Source organism: Rhamphochromis sp. 'chilingali' (assembly GCF_963969265.1).
Source record: "Rhamphochromis sp. 'chilingali' genome assembly, chromosome: 15".
NCBI lineage: Eukaryota > Metazoa > Chordata > Actinopteri > Cichliformes > Cichlidae > Rhamphochromis > Rhamphochromis sp. 'chilingali'.
Genome location: NC_137942.1, coordinates 6,155,746 through 6,179,357, shown reverse-complemented (window position 1 = coordinate 6,179,357; position 23,612 = coordinate 6,155,746). Strand labels below are relative to the sequence as shown.

Below are 23,612 nucleotides of genomic sequence, written 5' to 3'. Positions count from 1 at the left end.
AAATGTATTTATGCACTTTACAAAGCTACTTTATTCATTGTTCTCCCAGCTGAACAGTTACTCTAAAATCGACTGAGGTTTTTTTTTTTTAAGCCAACGGTATCTCCAGCAAAGTCTAGCAGGTTTGAAAACTGTGTCAAACTTTTGCTACACTGTACCTTTTGTGGCTGGGCTGAGACAAAGAATTAAACTTAATGCAGGTATCTTTCACAGGCTCTCAGTAAAATCTTCTTTCTTTAGTGACTTTCACCCACTCTTATGTCCTTTAAACATGTCTGATGGCTCTAGCATGTGTGACCCAGATGAAGCCCCAAAGCACAGAAGATACTTGTGAAGTTGTGTTATTTGGGTAAGTAACAAGACCAGTGACGAGTGAATAGTTCCCCAGTGGCAGTATCTAAAGCTAATCTAGGGGGTGAGGAGAAAGGCTGGCAGCAGGAAGAGATGGGGGGAGGGGGGGGGGGGGAGGGAGAAGAGTGAAGAGAGGTGAGAGGGAATGCTGGAAAGAAGCCCCAGCAGACTCAGTGAAAAGAGAAAGAGAAGTGTGATTTCTTCAGTGTTCAGCTGTGACAGTGAGATGACTGTGGGTGCATGTGTGGATGTGTGCATGCATACAGGCACCAATGATGACGGCTTTGTGTGTGCTGAGCTCAGCTAATGCCATGCTATCATCTCCACTGGGGCATCAGAACACTGCACTGGCAGAGAATCAACTGCAGGTCAGATCGCTGGCTCTTTCAGTGAGCTGGCCAAGGTGGTGGGAGTGCAGCCACTCTGCCAGAATACCAAAAAGAGCAGGGCAGCGGTGGAGGGAGGGGGGTAGGTAGGTGCAGCTGAGAGATCCGTACACATTTAGTGGAGCTACACATACCTCTTAATGTTCGGGGAAATTATAATTCAATTCCACACAAGTTTGCTTTTCCTCCCCATAACATAACCTAATTAAAAATAAAAAAAAAGGAATTGGAGGTGCATTCACTTCCAATTTATCAACAGGGAGTGAGGCTGTCGAAGACTTCTAAAAAGGTTGGGTCTTTTTTAACTAAAATCAAAATTGCCCCACGCTACTTTGAATTATATATTTACCAGAAATGAATCCAACCGGCAGTGATTACACAAGCCCATATGGCTATCAATACCTTACGTTATTAGACACACTTGGGGTATTAGACACACTCTCCACCTTCTACATTACAAATTTCAGTGCCCCAAAGACACAGGTGTGACAAGAGTTTTTCATTTTGAAACTCTTAAACTTTGAGATATCCCTGGCTTTGTGCTGAATATAAAGTCTATGTGGACAGCTTAGGTTTCAGTAACATACCTCTTAATGTTCGGGGAAATTATAATGAACTTGTACTTGTATGAAAAAACAAAAAAACAAAAACACACTTTTAACAAGTATGAATCAGGAACAAGTGGAGATAATTGTCAAGTTTTTAACAACGCCGCAGTTGCACTTCGATATTTCACTACCACTGAAATTTCTCACCCTGCCAAAAGAGAATCTAAGGTGATGCTGAAGGTGAGAAAAATGATGTCTAAACTGGCGACAGCGAGAGAAAGACTAAAGGGGAAGCCAAGCCAGAGTATTTAGGTGTGCAGGACATCCATATTCAGGCAGAAAACTCAAGGGTACGATTGGCACACAGAAAGAGAAGGTCGCCAGAAGACAAGCTGGCATGTAGAAAAATAGCAGCTGACAGAGCAGCCAGAGTCAACATCTCTCTTGGTGTCTGTCACTTTTCTGGACTTACTTTTTACCACTCAATTTTAGCAAAATCCCACTAACCACAACTTATAATTAACAACAGACTATACTGATCCATTGTTCATGCATTGACTGTTCAAGGACAATTAGTCTAGTCTTCAGTTAGCAGTAATGGGCATTCTACTAGCTTTTATAAAAAGCTGAAAAATCTAATGTAAAACGTTGCTCCCATTTACACACTGATTCAAACTGGCTGGAATAAAGAGATATAAACGTGACAGCTGTTCACACAAGAAAATCTAACCTCTACTAAAGATCGAGCTCTATAAGCTAATGTCAGCACAAACTTGTCTATTGACATTCTTGCTAGCAATGTCAATACAACCTGATTATATAAAGACTGACCAATAACTTCTACTCTATTACACGGTGCTCCACTCCCCCCACACAGAATGCCTGATCGCCTCTATCAGTCACTGAGGGCAACAGACTCTGACAAGTTCACATCCACAGCTTCAGTTAAATGAAACCAACATTTCTCATTCTTAAATTACAATATAAAGCAGACCACAGCCAACACACATGAGCTCACTTAGCCTTTGGCTACAACACAACAAAACCATTGTCTGTAGGGGAGATTTAACATGGAGACCATTTGAATACAAAACAGCTTGCGGCAATGGTTGAGAACTTTCCATCTCTCCTCTCTGAGCTGTCAGAACAGGAGTCTGCAGGGGGGCAGCTGTTTTCTCTGGCAAAAGGAGGAGGGGGGAGGACGGAGTGTGTGTGTGTGTTGGGGAGAGGGGGGAGTGGGGTCAAAAGACAACTTACAATCCACCCAGTAGCCTCAGAGGGGAGAACCAGCACATTAAGCAAGAGAGAGAAATGATGTGGCCAAGTCTGGTGTAGGAAAGGGGGGGGGGGGGTCTGCAGCTGATGTTTGAATCCATCTCCATTATTAAGTACAGACCATCAGAGGATCCACAGACAAACACCCTCTCTAGTGAGAAGCTCAAGGGCTGACTGATGCAGATCGGGTGTTTCATTAGATAATGTCAAGCAAATCCGTCATAGTATATCCTACACCCTCCTGTTATGTACTGCAGGAATATTCATATTTTCCATATAAACAAACCCAAAACATGGGAATGAATACATCTGTAAAAATGGAAAATATAAATATGTCTTTACTTCTCCAGTAAGCTAAAAAAAATATATATAAATGGAAGCAAAGTTAAGATACTGGACTTACTCTACTTTAAGTTCTCACTAGTTTTTCTAACCATTTCTTCCTTCTATTCAACTATCCACATTAAAAGAAATATAACCCAATAACTATTATATTAAATATGGTCCCTACAGGAACACAGTATAGAGGCAGACAAATCACTGTCCTGCCACAAACAGTCCACAGCCGCTCAGCTTTCTTAATTAAGCCAATTTGTTTTTATTTGACTTTTTTTTTCCTAGAGGCCTGGATTAAATTGGATTCTAAATGATCCAGAACCAATAGAGCAATCTTTACTACCATATTCTTAGACACAGTGCTTGCTAAAGTGTCACAAATATGCTGGCAGTTGGGTAATTTTCTCCATTGACAATGCAAGTGCAGTGGAGAGCCTAGGTTTCCCCAGGGGGAATGTGGGAAGATTGTAGGAGGGCATATGGCAAGAATGGGATGGGGTGTGCACCATGGAGCATACCATTTATTACAGAAAGCCCCTTGAGACAAAAAGAGAGCAAGAGAGTCAGAAAAAGAAGATTCTTTTTTACTTCACTTGGCATTCCCAAAATTCAGGTTTTCTCTGGCGATTTAAGGGAGCAATATTACCAAAATTGTAAGGCCTTGAAATTATACATCTCCACAGTCTAATTATTACTTCTACCAAAGAAAAATCCTCCATGCAAAACTAAACTATAGATCACAAAATACCTAATATCCAGTATAAGCACTACAAGAGAAACTCTTCTTCAGTCGGCCACTCAGAATTAAGATTTAGTTTTCAAATAGTGATGGAATTAAAAAGGATAAAAGAGAAAGAAAACGAATTTGTGAGTGAGAAAAATGGCAAAGGTCTAAGTGAGCAAATGAGGTACCTAAGTTCACATGGGGGAATGTTTCTCAGCAGGAAAAATGATTTCCCTTTCTACACAACCTGCACCGCAGGGTGTTGTACACAACTTCACTGCATATGCCTCTCATTCAAACACATTTCCGCCTCCCACCTCTTCTCGTCTCTCTACCTCCCTACCCACCCGCCCCGTCTTCCCTCCTCCATGCTTCCTGTACAGTGAGCTGCAGGGTACTGGGAGAGAGGGAGGCAGCCAAAAAGCCTGATAACCAGGAAGCGGTCACATCTGGCCCTCACTAATTCAATTCCACACAAGTTTGCTTTTCCTCCCCATAACATAACCTAATTAAAAATAAAAAAAAAGGAATTGGAGGTGCATTCACTTCCAATTTATCAACAGGGAGTGAGGCTGTCGAAGACTTCTAAAAAGGTTGGGTCTTTTTTAATTAAAATCAAAATTGCCCCACGCTACTTTGAATTATATATTTACCAGAAATGAATCCAACCGGCAGTGATTACACAAGCCCATATGGCTATCAATACCTTACGTTATTAGACACACTTGGGGTATTAGACACACTCTCCACCTTCTACATTACAAATTTCAGTGCCCCAAAGACACAGGTGTGACAAGAGTTTTTCATTTTGAAACTCTTAAACTTTGAGATATCCCTGGCTTTGTGCTGAATATAAAGTCTATGTGGACAGCTTAGGTTTCAGTAATGAATTTGAATATATTTTTCAGTGTCAATTAGAACAAGTTAGGATTTCAGAAAATAAAACTGGACTCCCATGTATTTTTAAATGCTTGTTAGTCTTAACTTCTTGTGCCGGTGAGGGAGGGGTCATGTGTTTATTATCATGTCAAAGCTCCTCATATAAAACATAATGTTACCATCTTGATCACCTGTATTATAAATATGTTTTCTTTCATCAGTGTGTGCAATGAACTTGCAATCTTGTTGCTTTTCAAATAGTTGCTTCGAGGACAGGGTCTACGATTCACATGCAGACAGTTGGTGTCTTTAAAATAATTTGACTGTGTCAGCTATTAGTCTCAGTTTGCGATTGAATGGGGTCAAGCATCAATGGCATTTAATGGTGAGCAATTAGATCAGTGAAAATTGCAAATATGTTGCCATCTACATACACAGAAATTCACACTAACAACTTAAATTGAGAGTATAGCCAGAACCTCATTCAGAAATCCCTCCACAAATACTGACATAGTTGCTAGAGATTGGCCATTTAACTGCAGACTATGCTTTTATAGGAATATAACCAAAATGCAACCAGTTGGCAAAACTGGTGTCTTATTGCAAAGAGATGCATCACAGATGAGTTGTGCCCAGGTAGACTAGCTCAGATTGATTGCAATGTGTTGCAATCTGTCTGTGTTTATGAATTAAAAAGGAATTCCATGCTCTTCGTAAATCTGTCTGAATGTGGCTGCAGTCAGTCTGAGTCAGACTGTGACTGTTTGGAGACAGGTTTTCTTCTACAAAGTGATCTGTGCAATCACCTTGTGACCAAAAGGAGTCACCTAAAACTTGAGGATGTTGCACACTCAATCTCTGGTAAGCCAACAGGTCGTCACGCCTACTTGAAATCAGTCACCAAATTTGAAAACATTCACAAATCAACGATTTTTTTTTCAGTCCAAGGAGGTTTTCCTATTTTGACTGAGCCATAAGGCTATATAAATAAAACTGACTGCCATTGTTTAGGGCCTGGTGATTCTGACTTACCCATGGCTTTGGTCTCCTCTCCCTTGGCATTGAGGATAGAAAACTTAAACTTGGCACGCACTTCACTTTTTGGGCAGCTAACCAAGAGGAGGTAAAGTGATAAATAGTCTTTGCTCTCCTCATCCAGACCTTTAGGATTCACACGCAAACACCTAGGGGAAAGAAAGGGAAGAAACACACTAGTGAGACCAAAAAAAGAAGAAGAGAAAAAAAAAGGACAAGGGAGAGTATCAGTTCCTGGAAGTATCTGTAATATTTGTAAGTGACAATCTGATTATTCTTAGATGAAAAGTATTGGAAATTATTGACAATGATTTTTACTTTTCATCTGATATGTACTTTAAACGGTCACTTCTATGCTCCACTTCAGCTTTTAAATGTGTTTTATAATGGCACAAAAACGTCTTCCTCATCAAACACAATCAATTACTTAATCGAATTATGTTTTAGCCAGTATGAAGCAATTTCTCTTGATTTCACAAATTCTCAAACAAGTTGTTAAAAATCGAATAATGTCCTTATTCACAAAGCAACATTTAATTGAAGCTTTAGACTACATCAAAGCACAGAAACCACAGCAGTTAAGGCTACTAAAGATCTGCTTAGCAGCAGTCTCAGACTACTCTTCATGTCCAAAGCTATTGTCACCAAAACCCTCCAGTAATCAAAGGAAATGATGCTCAAAAGTAAACCTATAATCTGTCTGGTGCACTATTATGTTACTCTGACAATAAGCCAGACAGACTCACACTTGTAACATGGTTTCAGGGACAGTGAGACAATACCACTGTGAGGTAACCCACTGCTGTGCCATGGTTGGTTAATGATCCCATACACTTAAACAAAGCCACAGCAGCAATAACGCAGTATTATAACTCATAAGGATCAGGATCCGTCACAATTTGCAGGTTATTGCAGGTAAAATGCCAAGCACAGTTTGGATGAAGACCTGTTAGGTGATCACCGTGTCTATGTTTGATTCGATTCTGACCAGGAGGAGTAGCGATTCTTGTGACATGTGGCTGTATGGGAAGACTGACAAATCTCCAGAGGCGCTGTCACGGCATAAATTCATCAGATAAGCTAAAAACATATTTTGACATTATGAAACTTGTGAATAAATAAAATACATAGGATTTAATATATTTCCTAGTCACTAATTAACCACGGTATGCATTAAAGTGGAAGATATAGCCATTAAAAGGGTATTTTTTTTAACAAAGTAGGAAGCAAAACCAATATAAAGTTTCACTGTACTCACAAAAACCCAATAAACAACACCTGATTCTAATACTCCCAATCTCCCCTCAAAGTCTTCTTCTTTGCTTCCAGCGAAGCTACTTTTATTACAATGCACCTGAAAAGTCATGTTCCAACACCTCACACGTGTGCATCAGGAGTTCCACCTTTGATCTCAAACTTGTGCAGACTTCTGTGTCAAGCTGACCCAACCTTTATGTCAAGGATTGTCACTACTAATATGAGCCATTTTCAGTAGAAGTACACAGTGTCCATGGTGAGATCCGTGATCAGCAGTAAGCTCTTTGGGGTATTTTCGTTTTTTGTTAGTTTTTTTTGTTTGTTTTGGGGGGTTTCCCTTCCCCCTGTGCTTTTGGGTGGTTTGGGGTTTTTGTTTTTTGGGGGGGTTTTTTAGGGGGACATTTAACCCAAGATCAGACCGACTGTTGAGGGCTTCAGCAGTAATTGAATAAGGAGCCTGAGGGAGAGCATTCAGTGCAAAGTCATGACCTGTGGTGCGTGTCAATTGTACACCAATGCACACAAACTGAACTTTGGCCACAAGCACAGTCATCACTCATCACCCGCCATACTTGTCAGATCTAGATCCTTTCGATTCTCCTCTTCCACAAAAACAAATGCAAGTTGAAGATCTAGAATCCTTCACAGACGTGAAATTGGTCTGAACAGCAAGAGCATCCTCGAAAAAGTAGTGTTATAGGCGCTGCCGAATTTCACAAGCAGACTGGAATCGGCCAAATTGAAATGAGGGTAAATCCAGCAGAGTTTTATAGTCAGTAGTGGTACAACGTAGTTGAGCAAAGAGTCTGAGCTTTCCTAATATTTCAATATGAAACCGCAATAATTATAAATAAACATCGGAAATCTAAAATAAATCACAGGAAAAAAGGGTCCTCAGCAATGCAACAGAAACCAGTTTCACAAAAGAATCATAGCTTTGTGTTTGCAACATATGGATTGTTTGTTGCACAGCCTGTTACAGTTTAAGTAGCATCAAACACTTTACCATGGCCATATGGACTGTTAAGCATCTGGAAACTAATTCTGGAAATTATTTAATAATATTTTACGACATTATATGAATTACTGTAATAATCCTGGCATCACGTCATAGTCAGCTGCCAAGTAAGTCTTACATTTTTCAAATTAAATAACCTCTACTTAAAAAGTATTATAAGGTAAAAGAAAATGAAAAGAAAAGCGAACCTGGCCTGAATTCTTAACAAGTTCTTATTAATTCATTTATGTTTGTCTCTAGTTTTTATTGTACAACTTGGGGGGCTGATCTGCAGTGCAGTGCACTGGAAAAAGATGCAACTGAAAAAGAGTTATGCTACAGATGGTTAAAATAAAAATAAATAAATAACAGAATCGTTCACCCGGAAACAAAAGACTAATTAAGTCATCATTCTTTAACATGACACAGTTTGCATCCAATTTAAACAAGCAACTTACATAACCCAATGTGACTACTGCATTGTTTTATCCCAGGACATAATCATTGCCTTCATCCCCCTAAAATATCTTTGGCCACTACATAAATGCATGAGATTTTAAATGAGTGACCCTGACTTATGTGGAAATGAAATCACTGGCATGTCATACTTAACACAAATCTTTGATGATGTGGATCCAAAAAGTACTCATCAGTTCAGCCATCTACGGAAGTCAAAGCATGACAGCCCAGTAGCTGTTCACTTAGCCAGTTTGTACAGCTGCACTCTCGGCAATTAGGTACATTTCCAACACCAGATGGAATAAGTCTGTCAAGTCATTTCAGGGCAAACTAGTACAAAATCAAATCATATTACTGCCTTCAAAAATTTAGCTTTGACAAGGATGGATAAGCACTGTAGCACCTTAAACATAACAGTTTTTTCTTTGAACATTTTTTGCCACACTTTGCAGGAATCAAACAAAGTCCAAAGCTACGATCTGGAAAATTCAGCATACATTTATCCATTTTCCCCTGGTCAGACTGTGAATATTAGCGGACGAAGAATTATAGAGCAATTTTCTGTGTACCTAGCCACATCCTCCACATCCCTCAGTTCTTCCTGGGGAGTTGCCAAGATGTTTCAAGGAAAGATGGGAGGTGTGAACTGCTCAAACTCAACCTATAATTTTAAACACGACAAGCAGGAGGGTGCTCATCTCAGAGCAAAGTCCCCTCATCTCAGAGTAAAGTAATCCAATTTAAATGTGGGTTTAACCTCAGATCAATTCATGCATACTAACGTGTCATGCAAGAAGGTTAATTTTAATTTCAAAACATATGCTAATAAACACTGCAAACACAGACACGTTAAAAGGCACAGAGCAATGATTGATACTCCACGTGTAGAAGCACGTAGATCACGTAAATGGTAAATGGTAAATGGCCTGCATTTGTATAGCGCTTTTCTAGTCCATAGGACCCCAAAGCGCTTTACACTACATTCAGTCATTCACCCATTCACACACACATTCACACACTGGCGATAGCAAGCTACATTGTAGCCACAGCTGCCCTGGGGCGCACTGACAGAGATCTAAGTTGAAAATCCTTAAGACGACTTCTTGAAAGGACATTCTCCAAAAGCACTCTTAGAGCAGGAATGCTGTACTTTATATGTGTTAGCTAGAATGATGAGACTTTACTAACCATTTGAGTTTGTCATTGGCTCCTGAGGAAAAAGTGGAGCTTTTGATGACCTCTCCCATCTCCTCACGACAGAAGCTGAAGTTGTTGATGGTCCACATGTAGGAGAACTTCACCACTTTGATCTGCATAGAAAAAGCACAGGATCGGCTGAAACCAGATCTCCTTTTTTATATATTTATCTATTCTATATGGGTAAGTGGTCTTTGGTCAGCCAGGACTTCAAAACCGCACATCAAAACTGCCTTTCATCTTAATAAACACTGACAACAAACGAAGGGAAAGAAGAAAGGATAATGGAAAAGTAGCCACGGGAAAAAAAAAAAAAAAAAAAACAATTTTGCAAGGACGTAGCAGAGATGAAAAAACAGACATCATCAATGACATACTTTATCTAGCTTTGCTCTTATCAGGAAAGTGTTATCTGAGCTAGTAAAACCTACACTGCAATAACTATAACAAATACAATTTCATAGAACAGATAACCATTAAACAAAGAAAACATGTAAAATGACATCAATTTTTATTTAAAAAAATAAAAAAATAAAAAAAATAAAAAAAAATTGGCTGGTAATGTAGAAGCCATCAGGGAAAAAGCATATCAGCAAGCTAGATTTAATATTGCACAAATACCAAAAAAGTTAAAAAAAAAAAAAGATTCACCATTAAAGATTAGCAAAAGCTGCACCAGGCTGATTAAAGCAAAAGATACATATTGTGTAACACTGTTCAAGAACACCTTTATGGCTGAATTACTCCTCCAATTTAACACTGCACCTTGTAAGTTTAGAGAACTTTTTTTAACATTCAAAATTGATGCAGCAGAAACAGCGATATCGCCACCTTGTTAAAACACAGAACCTAGTTCACCCGCAATATAGCTCAACGTCTGACAGTTTATCTAGTAATCTGGGTGTAAATTATAGTAGTAACTGCTAATATAGCCTTGAGCCTCTAGCCTCAAGCAGAAATAAGAAGCAGGCAACAAAAATCTCTTACCAACAAACCAACAATGTTTGAAGAAGCTTGAAGCAATTTGTCAGACTGTGCATAGCCAATTCTAAAGCAAAGATTGTACTTTATAAATGATGAAGATAATTTTGCTTGCATGAATCAAACTGACATTTGATAATCTACGGGCAGAAAACAACAAAAGGAGGAACCGAAAAAAAAAGAGTATCTCAACCTCCTGACTGCATGAAAGCATCCAACAAAAGGGACCGATTATCAAGTAATTACCAAATTACTAAATTCAGAGTTCTTCTGGGGTAGAATTAGATTGTTTTGCTAAATCCAGTCAGGTAGTGCATATGGTACTGTGCAAAAGTCTTGAGTCAGGCCTCATTTTGTTATATTTTGCCTCCAAGGAACCAAACGTTCTTCTAATTTTTAACGTGGTCTTGAGCAGTAGTTCTCCTGGCTAGTTAATCATAGTTTCATTTAAAAATTAGCTGCTTTTTAACTTATTTTCAGACCAGAAAATATGAACATTTTCACCTGCATTTTTTTTTTTTGGTTTGTTTGTTTAGTAAGTCACTTAACTTGACTCATTCAAGCATAAAAAAGGAACTTAACAAAAGTGATAAAGCAGTGTTGTATCTACACATAACAGGAAAAAATGGCAACAAAGGGTTTTTAAAGGTGCTATGTAGCAAACGGTCAGGAAAGTTAAACCTGTAAAAAATGCAGCAAAAAACAAACAAACATTGTTTTATAATGTTTTTGCAACACCAAGTTGATTCCCAAAGAGCTATTGGCCATAAAAGTGGCCAGTCTAAAAACCACTTGCAGCCACCACTGCTAACCCTCAGCCTCCTAGTGGAAACACCTATGGTATCAATTTCAAAAGTGACTGCATTCAGAATTTGCCCTGTGACCTTAAGATAAAGGTCACCGGGATTCAAACCTGTCTGAGAATTTTAGCAGCTACACCTATTGGTACCAAAACTCCTACGCTACCTCGTTATGTAATCACATTTTAAAAAAAGCTGCTTGTCCACGTTGCCTGCCCGTCTAGTGGGGATATAATAACAATAACTAAAAGTCGTGTTATTCAGCAAACACCAGACACAGGACCTGAGAAATGTATTTGGTCCATCAGTTGATTGATCTACTGTTTGCTGAACCCTTATCAGAAACAGTCTCAGTGCAAATGTGGCTGTCAGAAAGCAATTTTTAAGGAAGCGAAATGAGAAGAAAAAGCTGAGGTTTGCCAAATTACACAAGAACTGGGCTGAAAATCAGTAGCAAAAAGGTCTTAATGAGTGCTAAATCCAAATTTCTAATTTTTATATCAAATCATTTTCAAAATGTATTAAAGAAGTCAGAGGAGAGGTACAACACAACACAGAGGTTCTGTCATCCTTTGGTGCTGCATTTCAGCCAGTGATCTCGTCAGAAACGATGGAATAATGAAAAAAGAAAATATTGTCAGATTTTGATTCATCATGCAATACCATCTGGAAACTGTCTGATTGGCAACAGCTTCATTTTTCAGCATAACAATGATTCCAAAAACACTGCCAATGCAAAAAAAAAAAAAAGCACCTGGATGGAAGAACACACAATGGAACACACAACTATCAGGCATGGATTCACATCCCCAGAGACTGGACTTCAAAATTATCTAAACAGTTTGGGATCATCTGGAAAGTGAACAAAAGGCAGATGACATCCAAAGAAGATGTCTGGAATTTCCTGAAGAACTATTCCTTATAACTACTTAAAGACATTACGAGGAAGCTTGCCGAAGTGAGTTCGGGCTGGTTAAAGACAAAATCTTATAAATCCTCTAACATCTTTAAAGACCACAAATTAAATAACCTCAGCATTTACAAGGGGTGAAATTAAAATTATGGTTACAAAAGCAGTCCAGTAAAATATACCCCATTTCTTATTTCTCAGTTTGTACATCTTCATTTCCTTTTTTCGCATTTTACCAGAGTATCAAATGAAGGAGGTGATAAAGAGATATGAGGAGAGAAGAGCTGAGGCAACAGGCGTTGAACAAAATTAAAAATCACTGCTTCAGAGCCTCATTTAAAATTGATTTCTAGCGAAAACAACTATTGCCACAGGTGTGTCATAAATTGCTTCGTTATATCCCAACTACAGCTGTATTTGTTTCATCTCAGATGGTCAACGGTTTTGCAAATCAGCAAAATATTATCTATTAAGTCTACTTTTTAATTAAATTAAAAACGTGGTGCAATGTGATCAGATATACTTCTTTTGTTAAATCACACACACACATACACACACACACACAATTTTTACTTCAGATGCATTTTAGGAATTGAGACATCCTTCAGCATTGTGTGCTGAGATTAATTTCCAGGCAAAAGGACAGGAGACACAGGAGACTGGTTAATGGCACTGGTTAGTGGTTACCATCTTAAGTAATGCCTGACAATCTAACTATAATATTTCAAGATGCATTCTGGCCTGATTACGGTTCAGTTTAGTAAAACACAAGGAAGTGAAAAAGTGAAACACAAAATATAAAAAGTCATGCATTACTCACCTGAGTATAACACCAGCTCTCAGCCACAGGACTGCTGGACATTTCTGCCGGTGGTGGGGGACTTGGTACTCTGGACATTGCCAGCATTGATGCTGAGAGCACAGAGTTGGGCAGTGGCAGCAGCCAGATGTGGGATGAGGTGGTATGAGGTGTATGAGGTAGGAAAGGTCCAATAATCAGTCAAGCTGGCTGCCTCTTAAACCCCTGCCATACAGAGAACAGCAGAAAGTTGAATTCAGTACAACAGACTCTAAAATAGCTACAGGCTCCCTGTAGTGTCACAGAAATACAGCCATTAAAACAGTTTGACTTTTAAAGCAACAAAACCGATAACTAAGAAATCTGCGACCTTGTGCATCCCATGTGTGTATGTGCCTCTCTTTGTACATGTCATGGCAATTCTTAATTAAATGTTTGGAATAATTGAGTGGTATTTCCCAGTAAGTAGGAAGCAAGGGCTCTGGATTTATTTGTTTTGGGGCAGGGATAGCTCAGTAGGTAAAGTGGTCACCCCATGATCGGAAGGTCGGGGGTTCGAATCCACTTAACGGCTACCCTGAGGTACCCCTGAGCAAGGTACCGTCCCAACACACTGCTCCCCGGGCGCCTGCTTAGTGGCTGCCCACTGCTTCACTGAGTGAATGGGTCAAATGCAGAGAAAAACAAGTAATTTCCCCATGGGGATCAATAAAGTATCCATTATTATTATTATTATTATTATTATTATTATTATTATTATTATTATTATTATTATTATTTAAAAGAGTCTTTGGCAGTCAAAGCACAGCAGCAGCGTGCACTCGGCTTCACTAAGGGAACCCTTCCTTTATCTGCGCGTGGTTTCGTCTTTGTTTTGCTTTGAGATGAACAGAGTGCTGTGCCAGCCACGTGATTCCAGCCAGGCTGCATCCCATCCGCTGTGGCTGTAAGTGAAGGGCAGGACTTAAGACTTTCATCTCAAGCAGCCAGTCTGTACTCACAACACACACAAGGTCACACTTTACTTTCAAACGACTAAGAAAGGTCAAAGTTTTGTTTGATAAGCACCTGTTCCAAGGCTGTTTTTATTCCAGAATACTGCGGTACAGATTTAGACTGTAACGGCTACATCACCTCTCCGCTTCCATTTGAAGCAAAGCGGAGTTTCCTCATTATTTTCCTATTCTAATTTTTGGTCCGTTCTATACTAGCAGTCTCAAATGCCTGAACATCTTACTGAAAAATAAAAAGGAATATGCACGGTTTGGTTTCAAAGTGTAATTTCTCTGCTGTCTAAATCTCTCATTTCCTCTCGTCTCATTCCCTTACGCTCCTTTCAAGTTCCTCTCCACAAATTTCATACCTAAGTCATCAAGGTCTCAAGATCTGGCTTTTCTCACTCAACCTGCAAGTCCCCCTGATCTCCTGCCAGAGAAACCTTTCCACTCCATTGCTTAATTAGTGTCTGATTGAAAGACAAGTTTAGGACCTAAGAAAACTTGGCAGAAACAGTACTGGACCAAGAATCCAGAGAGACAAAAAAAAGGGAAGGAAAGGGGTAAAAAGGTAAGAGGAACCTCTGTCTCTTGGTGAGTGGATTGGAAACAGAAGAGGCGACACGCGGACCTCACCGGCTCTGGAACCAGACAACTTAATTAATGTTTAGAGCTAACGCCTGAATCTGATCATCTCAATTCAGTGCCCCCTTTTCTTCTTTTGTGCCACTTGTATCTGATGAAAACACTGGTGGCATTTTCGCTCAGTAAAACAATAAAATATTAATCAAAAAAAAAGTCGGGAGAAAAAAAAGCTGTACTCATTTGCAATTTAAATTACCTGAGACTTCCTGGCAATTAATTACAGTCTATACGAGTGAGCGAGGGTGATTTTTTACATGCATGTGCTTCCTCGTGTCATCATTCTGGTATTGTATCACAGTGTATTCAAGGCACAATTTACCAAGTGGCTTTCTTGTATCGTGTCCCTTAAAGAACACAATGAATGCCTAGTAATCACAGGAAATCAATTTAAGAAAACATGACAACACTGGCAGCACTGCTAACAGCCTCACAGCTTTCTAAATACACCCAGATGACACTTAACCAGAAAAAAGCTTGGGATGTTTTTTTTCCTTGTTTTTCATGACAAACATCAAGAGCAAAGCAGTAGGAGAAAAGCAACAATAACAACTGAGAGACAGAGGAGATGCGTGCTAATCATAGGACTCCCTCAGGAGAAATGTCTTCAGACAGTTCATTTGTCACAGGAATCTGAAGATGACGGTGTGAACGAAAGGAATGGCTAATAGGTGATAATGCATATGATGTAGGGAAAATAAATATTGTCACATTACAGTGTATGGCAGGCACAAAGACTGTGCTCTCCCAAAGGCAATTAAAAGACAAAGGAAAGAGGTAATCGAGGTGCTGTGGTTCAGATAAGGACTGAAGAATTTTTTGCAGCTACTTGGTAGCCATCAGCACTTCTAAGGTTGGATAAAAAGCAGTGAAAATTAGGATGAGGATAAGAAGTGCTTAGAAAGAGAGAGAGCAATGCAGAAGAACAGCAAACAAGTTCAGATTCTGCAGAGTATACATCAAAATTTCTCTGCCTGCAAATACAGCAAACTAAAGAACTAGACAACAGTTTACTCTTCTGTAACAAAAGCATACAAACGCTGTGCTAGGGATGCTGCATTGTGAAGACTAAATGACCTGTCCTTCTTTACCACTACAATTTTTGAGGGCTATTGTTGTATTGAACACCACTAAAGTAAGAGGTTCTATTTTTAAATCTGAAAAACTAATGTCACAAGCTCACCAAAGTATTTTCTGCATGGTTTTCACATGCAATTTACAGGCCATATAAAAATGAATTGAGTCACAAAGATGTCACCATCTGGTTTGTAAACTGCCATTTCGAAGACTCGGTTTTAGCATTGTGGCATTGGCTCTCCTTTTTTGTTTGTTTGGGGTTTTTTTGTAACTGTTAAGTTACAAGATAAAACTACAGAGCCTGGTTAACAGTGCTGCGATGGACTGATGGACAACATCACACAGTCACAGAAACCTGCTAACGCTAGGCGACTGTTAGTCATGACAAAATAATGCTAAAAGGTTAAATGTTCACAAAAAATGTGTACAGGGGAGTTATTTAAAAGTTTGCCCCCAAACAGCTGTTGCAAAAAATTTTCATTTCTGCTGGGCATTTTAGCACAGAAGTCCATGGGGACTCATCTTCAGAGCAATTTGTCATCATTTGAGTAACTGGAAATGAAGAACCGTTTCTGGCACTTCTGCATGAGCCTTATTATAGTCTTGGATGTTGCCACTCTGGTTTTAACACTTACAATAATTACAGTTTAATCAAAAACAGAAAGTGCACGGTAGAAAAGAGAAAATGTTCTGCACTCCTGTCCTTCAACATCGGTATTTGCACATCTTTATTGAAAATGTCATTATCACAAAATCTTGACTGACAAGACACATCATTCCTGATTTTCTGCACAACAACCTCAGCACTAAAACCTCTTGCAACCATTCATTTTTTAACCTATGGTTCATTTCAAGAAGTCATGTTTTAACAAATGTTCTTACTTTACATTCACATAAGTGTCAAAATGGTTTATGTCTCTCCACACACTTACACTTAATGTCTCTCAACACACACTTAATCTTAAATGATATACAACAATTTATCAGCTCTTTGACATTAGAATTTCCTCAGTTTTTTTACATTTCAGGACTACAGACAGTGAATAATTAGAAAAAGAAATAGTTTACAAACTACATAAGCAGAATAAATGTACCCTACAGATCAGAATTCAGTGCTATGTTGAGTTATAAGTGTAACTTGTGGGCTTCCTTAGGGCACGTCGTCATTTTTTACCTTTTACCTTGCAGAAGATTATGTTCAAGATGCCCCTTTCAAATGACACCTTAAAACCAAAATGCAGCCGGCAAAAAAAAAGCATGGCACAAAACAAGTTTGATCTTCTGTTTTCTGTATGTATAATGCAGAAGGTGTGACTGTGTAGCAAAAGGAGTATAGGAGGATGGGCCAACTTCAATCCACATTCTCATCCCATGTCTGCTTTCAGAAAGGTAGGCCAGATGAGGAGAGTGAGACCTGGAGCCCATTTATATTCATTACAGAAAGACAGTCTGCTCTCACTCTACCAGTCCAGTCACCATCTCTCTCCATCTCTCTGTCACATACTTCAACACGCCAGGGAAGAGACTCTGACAAACCAAAAGACAGATAGATTCAACTTCTTCTGCATAAACAAGAGGTAAGCGAGGTGATGCTGCGTCTGCCTCTGCCATCAGGATGAGAGCTAGAGGCCACCAGCTGTCCAGACTGTTACAGCCCCACGGTATACCGGTACCACATCACTAACATGTTACACACTAAGTGAATACATGACACTCGGCTCATGGTGTAATAATTCCTGTGCTGCGATATTCACTCCATCTGTAAATTTTACGTGGTGATAGCATATTCTGTGCATATGTTACCTCCATCTGCAAATCTGATATTGTGAAGAGCTTACAATGCATATTTACACTCGAGGACACATTTCTGTTCATTTGTTTTTCCATCTGTGCTTGTGACAATCTGAATAGCTGGTGATGCACATCGCTTGCACAGCCTTCACAACCTCAGTGTCAGTGAGAACAATGCATATTTAGCTTGTTTACTTTCAATATGTCTAGCTGTTGGAGTATTATCTTTACTTCATTGCAGGATAAAAGTATTTATTGGCCCTTCTAAAAAAAAATAATAATAATCTTAACAGGATCAAAGAAATGCCAAGTTTGCCAGACATTTGATATTTAAAACATTTCCAATCATTTAACTAGACTTGCTTGGGTTTGCCAGATAAAACGTGTAGATCACCAATAAGATTTCCATGCAGGATCCGTTGGTGCACAGGTTAACAACCATGGTGTAGATAGGAAGAGAAATGGAGAAAGGATCATGTGAACAATGTTGTAGAGGTGAGGAGAATATCAGCCAGGATCATGAGTTTGAAGGTAGAAACTGAAGCGTTGATGCTGAATGTTCTTCGATGAAGAAATGCAAGTAAAAAGGAACAGGTGTGATGAGGTGGTGTTAGAGAGATATAGTGTTAAAAAGAGAAAAGCACAGATGGCAGAGAAAAGGATGGATGAGGTGAACATGCATTTCAGGAAGAGGCAGGAACATAGGGTGACAAAAGGTGGGGAGGACTGGGAAAGTACAGCTGAAGTGGTAATTTGCTAAGAAGGTGTACCCTGTGGACAGAGAAAAGGAGACTTGGCTTTGAATGAGGAGGTACAGGAAAGCATTCAAAAGGGTTAGCAAAGAAACAAGAGGGATAGTCAGAAGGACGAGTAAAGTAGACAGAGCATTGGGAGGCTAGGTGGCAAAGAGAAAGGAAAAGGTGTGTGGTGATTTCTATGTGAGGCTGGAAAGGAGCTGAAAGATGTTGAATATGGAGCTGCCAAGTAGGAGGAAAAGAGGAAGACGACAGAGAAGATTCATGGATGTGGTCAAGGAGGATATTCAGAAGGTTGATGTGACAGAGGAGGATGCTCGGGATAGGGTGAGATGGAGGCAGATGAACCACCGCAGTGACCCCTAAAGGGAGCAGCCGAAAGCAGAAGCTCATGCATAGAAATGCTGGAGAGTGCACATTGTTAAGCTGCTGGGCTGACAGAGCATACATCAGTTGTAATTTTCTCTGAATTGTTAGCCTGACTTCTCCCAGATTGTGTTCTTTTAGACCAACTAAAATTCAAACAAAAAACATCTTTGACAAATAACATTTGCTCATATTGTTTCCTCAATTAGACTGAACAGCCATAATGCTAAAACCACTGAAAGTGTAATTTTCTGGGAATCTTCAGATCCTGATATTTACTTGGATGTTATTTGACATGAGGCACCCCCTAAACATCCTTGCAAATGATCACATTCCCATAGCAATGTCACTGGCAACGGCCTGCAGTACAATGCACCGTACCACACTGGACGGGGGAGGAAAAAAAAAAGAAAGAAAGAAAGAGAGAAAGAAACAGAAGAAAATGAGTCAACAAACATGACACAGTTTTGACTTGGTCTCCAAATTCCTGAGATTCTAATCCGATCTAGTACCTGCAGGCTTTGTCAAAACAAAACCGGTCAATGCCTTATAACCCACAAGACCCAAAAATCTGATTCTAACATCCTGGTTGCAAATACCACATGGCACCTAAGAGGTAACATATTCATACCATGGTGGGAGCTGTAGGAGGTGAACCTGTATAATATTCAGCAGGTTGGATCATCAGCCTATAATATCTTCACAGATCAATAATTTGCAATTATGCCAGTGACTGTGGCTACAGAGCCAGTCGTCCTAACATAACATTCTTGGCAGTCCATTAGGGTACCTGTTTCAGTGTAATACTTCACCTAATTAACTGATAGTTACAGCCAGGGACCACTGCTGCATTGCACATTTTCTCTTTATGCTGCTTCTGCTGTCATGGCTAAATAGTAGCAAAAACACATGCAGAAAAAATATTTAGCTTTACTATCCCTACATATAAAATGTCGCTGTTGAAAAATTACAATCTACATTTACCATCACCACGAGTTTTTGGATTATGAACACAAGTGTAGGTGGTGTTCATATTCTAAAATTAATACTTGTTCCAACATAATCTAATGTCACCTACTCTAACTTTACAATAAATTGCCATTCTAAAGACAAACGGATCCTATTGTGGTTACATAAGTTATGTAGAGTTATAGCAATGTTTTTGTATGAAAAGGTTAAGTTTATCCAATAAATCCTTCAGTATGACCATATGGCAGGGACTTCAAGCAACCTGGTCTACTGTGAAATATGAGTGACAGAACAAAACAACAAAAAGCCTTCTGGAATTCATTACAGCTATTGCAGAGTCTCAAAAACAGAAAATATATTCATTATACAAAAGAAAAGGAAAAACACATTCTACATGCAAGCACACAAACACACATCAATACACAATTAGCCTGTCACTATCTTAATTCCCTTTACACGGAAAATAAAATGGAAATGTCAAAAATATTAAGTTACCTACTATCCTCTCCCTCAGAGAAACAGGTGGGAAGGTGCTGAGACATCGCCACCAGGTGGACAGGGGGTGGAGGTGCGTAATTTGGCCGCTACAAAGAAAAGCCAGAATCACAGCAGGGATCCTGGAGTGTTTAGAGGGTCACCTTGTGCAACAACAGGCACAGAGCAAACCTGTGAGGTACACAGGCGGGCTGCAGAGTTGAGAGGGACAGACTACAAACACTGAAAACCTGCCAGAAAACTGAGGTTAAGTGACAAAGTGCTGCAGACTTCAACGTATGTGTGACGCATTTCTGAACGTAAATCAAATGCCCACATGCTAGCTCATCTTTTCACAGCCTAGAGCCAGGCCATGTTCTTCTATCACCACCACCACAATTCTCTTTCCTCCAGCTCTGGTGAGCAGTCTGACAGAGGGTTAATCAAGCCTGTTCATTATAACGTCAGATTTCATAAAAAGCTTAGGCAGTATGTGCAGATCCATCTGGGGGGTTAGCAAGATTGATCAAGTAAAGTAGCCGACCCTCATTTCTAAAACTCACAGATGGCTGGAGGTGCACATCCTGTCAAATAAGTACATGCACATGGATCATAAAAAAGGAAGATATCCCAAATATTCGTTATGAGAGATTCTGGATTTGTAGCAGAAATTAAGGGCAAGAACACTGAAAATATTTGAGCTTGCTGCAGGAGACACTGGCAGGCAAAACATGAAAAGGGAAGGAGAAAAGCCTCTCAGTGTTGAGAGAAAGAACAAGTCTAGATGTGGAGCATGTATAAAAACACTGTAAAACAGTGTCTGTCCATCTTGCCCGAGGCAGTGCTGATAGCCCTGACATTCACTCAGAGAAAGAAAAAGAGTGAAAACAGGGATAAGAGAAGGCCAGGAACAGTGGGCACACATGCATGACAGAGCTGAGCATAAATTCGTCAGCGGGTTGGGAAGACGCTGTAGTGTGTCGGATCCAGGACCGCAGGAGGTGTGATGGATTAAGAGGCACTGGCAGAGACAGAGGTCCTCCCTGAACCGTGGAGCAAACTCCAGCGAAACACCATCACTATCCCTCTCCGCATCACCAGTCATCTTCTCTCACTCTCCATTTCTCACAGCTTCCTTCTCTCTCCCCTTTTTAAATCACCTAAACTCTCCGTTTTCACTTCTCTTAATCCTTCTCAAGACTGCTATAAAACTGAGCAACCATGCCTTACTACATACCTTGCTTTAGATCTACTAATTCACGTGGCATTTTCTACTTTAGATGATTTCAAACGAGAAAGGTATTACTTGCAGCTAAGATAACAAAACTACTATAATGCTAGCAAATAAAACAAGACGGCTTAGCTCAAAATATATCCCCAGCTGTACTGCAACACATAACATACCGATGCATGTACTGTATGTACTGCATGTACTGTAAGTACGTCACAGTGTTTGCTATAGTCATACCAAGAAATAATTACATTTTCAATACAGTAAGTGAAGTCAAATCTTCCAAACTGGAGGAGTTCCAAACCTCCTCTGGCATCAACATCAGCACAAAAAACATTTGCTTGGAGCTTCATGTCATGGGTTTCCATGGCTGAGCAGCTCCTGTCGGTGTAATATACAAGTAGCCCAGTACGTCTGTGCATCTAATGTAATAGTAAGGCTGAAAAGACAAGAAAAGAATATTTTGGCAGCATTTGCCCTTTTCCATCATCCTCTCTTAAATCCTCCCACTTCTCCGTCATATTCTGATCTTTACCAAATCTCTCCATTGCTCTTCTGTTGCAGAGCAGACCAGCTGCTACATGACTCAAGTGCACATAAAGGTTATATAAAGAGCAGCTTGTACACAATTTAAACTACAGTTAAAACGACTTGAGAAGTTTTAACACAATGCAATGCAGTCCAGAATTTACACATGAATTACAGGTCGGGCAAACCTGTAGGTGAGAATGTAAACATCTGATTCAGTTGGAAAAGTTATTAGATGGTTTTTACCCTCTCAGCTCCCTAGTATAAAGTGTACATTGTGTTTCCTGCATCCTATATACTCTAGAAAAGTAGCAAACCTTGTCTAAATCAAACAGAGTAGTTCAAATCTATAGCCAACTATCTCATGCTATACAGTGTAGCGCAAACATGTTAAACCACTCGTCTTTTGTTTATTTTTTGTAGGAAATTTTGAAAAATGTGCAGTCAATGATTGAAACACATCCAAACATACATAGAAATATATTCTATAAGGGAAAAACAGACTGGTATGTCCACCTTTGTTTTTCAGCACAGCCTGATCTCTCTTAGCCAAGCTTTCTTCTAATTTCTTTAAGTGGTCTTCAGGAATAGTTCTCCAGACTTCTTGGAGGACATTGCAAAAGTGCTTCTTTGCATACCAACTGCCTTTTGTTCCATTCTCTGTCAAGATGATCCCATGCCGCTTCAATGTTGCGTGCTCATGTCCAGGCTCTGAGGAGGCAAAACCATGACTGATTGAAACATGTCACTTCATAAGACCAGTTGCCACCAATTTTCAAATAAATTCTTGTGTAATTTGGCATACCTCAGTTTTCTACCCATTTCCCACCTTTAAAAATGAAAGAAAAACTGGAGAACACAAGACTACTTTACGAGTGGTGGCTCAAGATTTTTTGCACAGTACTATATGTGAGAATGGGAAACCTCTTGATTTTCCCCAACACTATTCAAATTGTGTGTGTCAAAACACCTGCAGTCTGTTCAAAGTTTTTTCCCCACACAAAGATGCAACGTGTGAATAAATATATGAAAGTGAATGGCTTGGTATACTTCCTTACACATGCCAACTGCTTTTCTGCCTTTTAGGATTAGAAAAATGCAAATTAATCTGTTTGCATACTGGCAATATTCTTTTCCCATATTTTGCAAACTCCGATAGAAACCATTCCAATGTAACATTTTTATCAGTCAAATCTGCAGGAAAGATAAAGGACTTCTCTCACATATGGGGTACCTTTTGCAAGTGGTACGGAAATACAACCCCTGTAAATAATGTGCCATGCTATGCTGGATTTTTATGGATTTTTATACTCTGAGACAGACATCAAATCATAGTGGGCCCATGTTGCCAAGATAACAGAGAAAAGCTTTTTAAATGACAAAATGATATTGGCTGCAGCAAGTCCAGAGGTTTTTCACTGTCTTCTTTTCCAGTGCCCAAAGCAAAGTCTGTCTTACTATCGAAACAAAAATCTTCTTTTAGCAATGTATTTCTTCTAAACTAAACTGATACAAACATCATTTGTATAACGTTTTCATACACTCACTGAGGCAAGGCTTCATTCAGCTTCACCAACTGTTCTCTTACATATAACTCTCCCTCTTTAATTTCTGCCCAGCAGAGGCTCTCCGCACGAAGTTTCAGTCTCGTGAAGTGAGCTGAGCTTGAAGCAAATGGGAGGAGTGAATGGAGAGAGGCAGAGTTGTTTTGTTACCGCACTCGGTGCAATGATGCAATTTATAATTAAAATGCAAATGGAACGACAGGGAGTCTCTCTTCACCTTGTTTTCACTTTACTCCAACATTCTCAGGGGAGGCTGATCTCTGCCCGGGATCTATGTATCCAAGT

At 39.5% G+C, this 23,612-nt stretch overlaps 1 protein-coding gene across 5 annotated transcripts in view; it reads right to left on the bottom strand.

Moving 5' to 3' along the window:
- Nucleotides 1-23,612, bottom strand: part of spop (speckle type BTB/POZ protein) — a 96,144-nt gene that overhangs the window by 38,474 nt on the left and 34,058 nt on the right. For 3 of the 5 annotated variants that reach the window (XM_080906308.1, XM_080906310.1, XM_080906309.1), the window contains 3 exons: nt 12,956-13,159; nt 9,436-9,557; nt 5,532-5,683 (listed from right to left, as the gene is read on the bottom strand). In XM_080906308.1, coding sequence (XP_080762434.1) covers nt 5,532-5,683; nt 9,436-9,557; nt 12,956-13,042 — 361 coding nt within the window. In that variant the 5' untranslated portion in view covers nt 13,043-13,159. Of the gene's footprint in view, nt 1-5,531; nt 5,684-9,435; nt 9,558-12,955; nt 13,160-22,278; nt 22,474-23,612 lie in introns of those variants that run through there. The other 2 variants (XM_080906311.1, XM_080906312.1) reach the window with 2 other exon arrangements.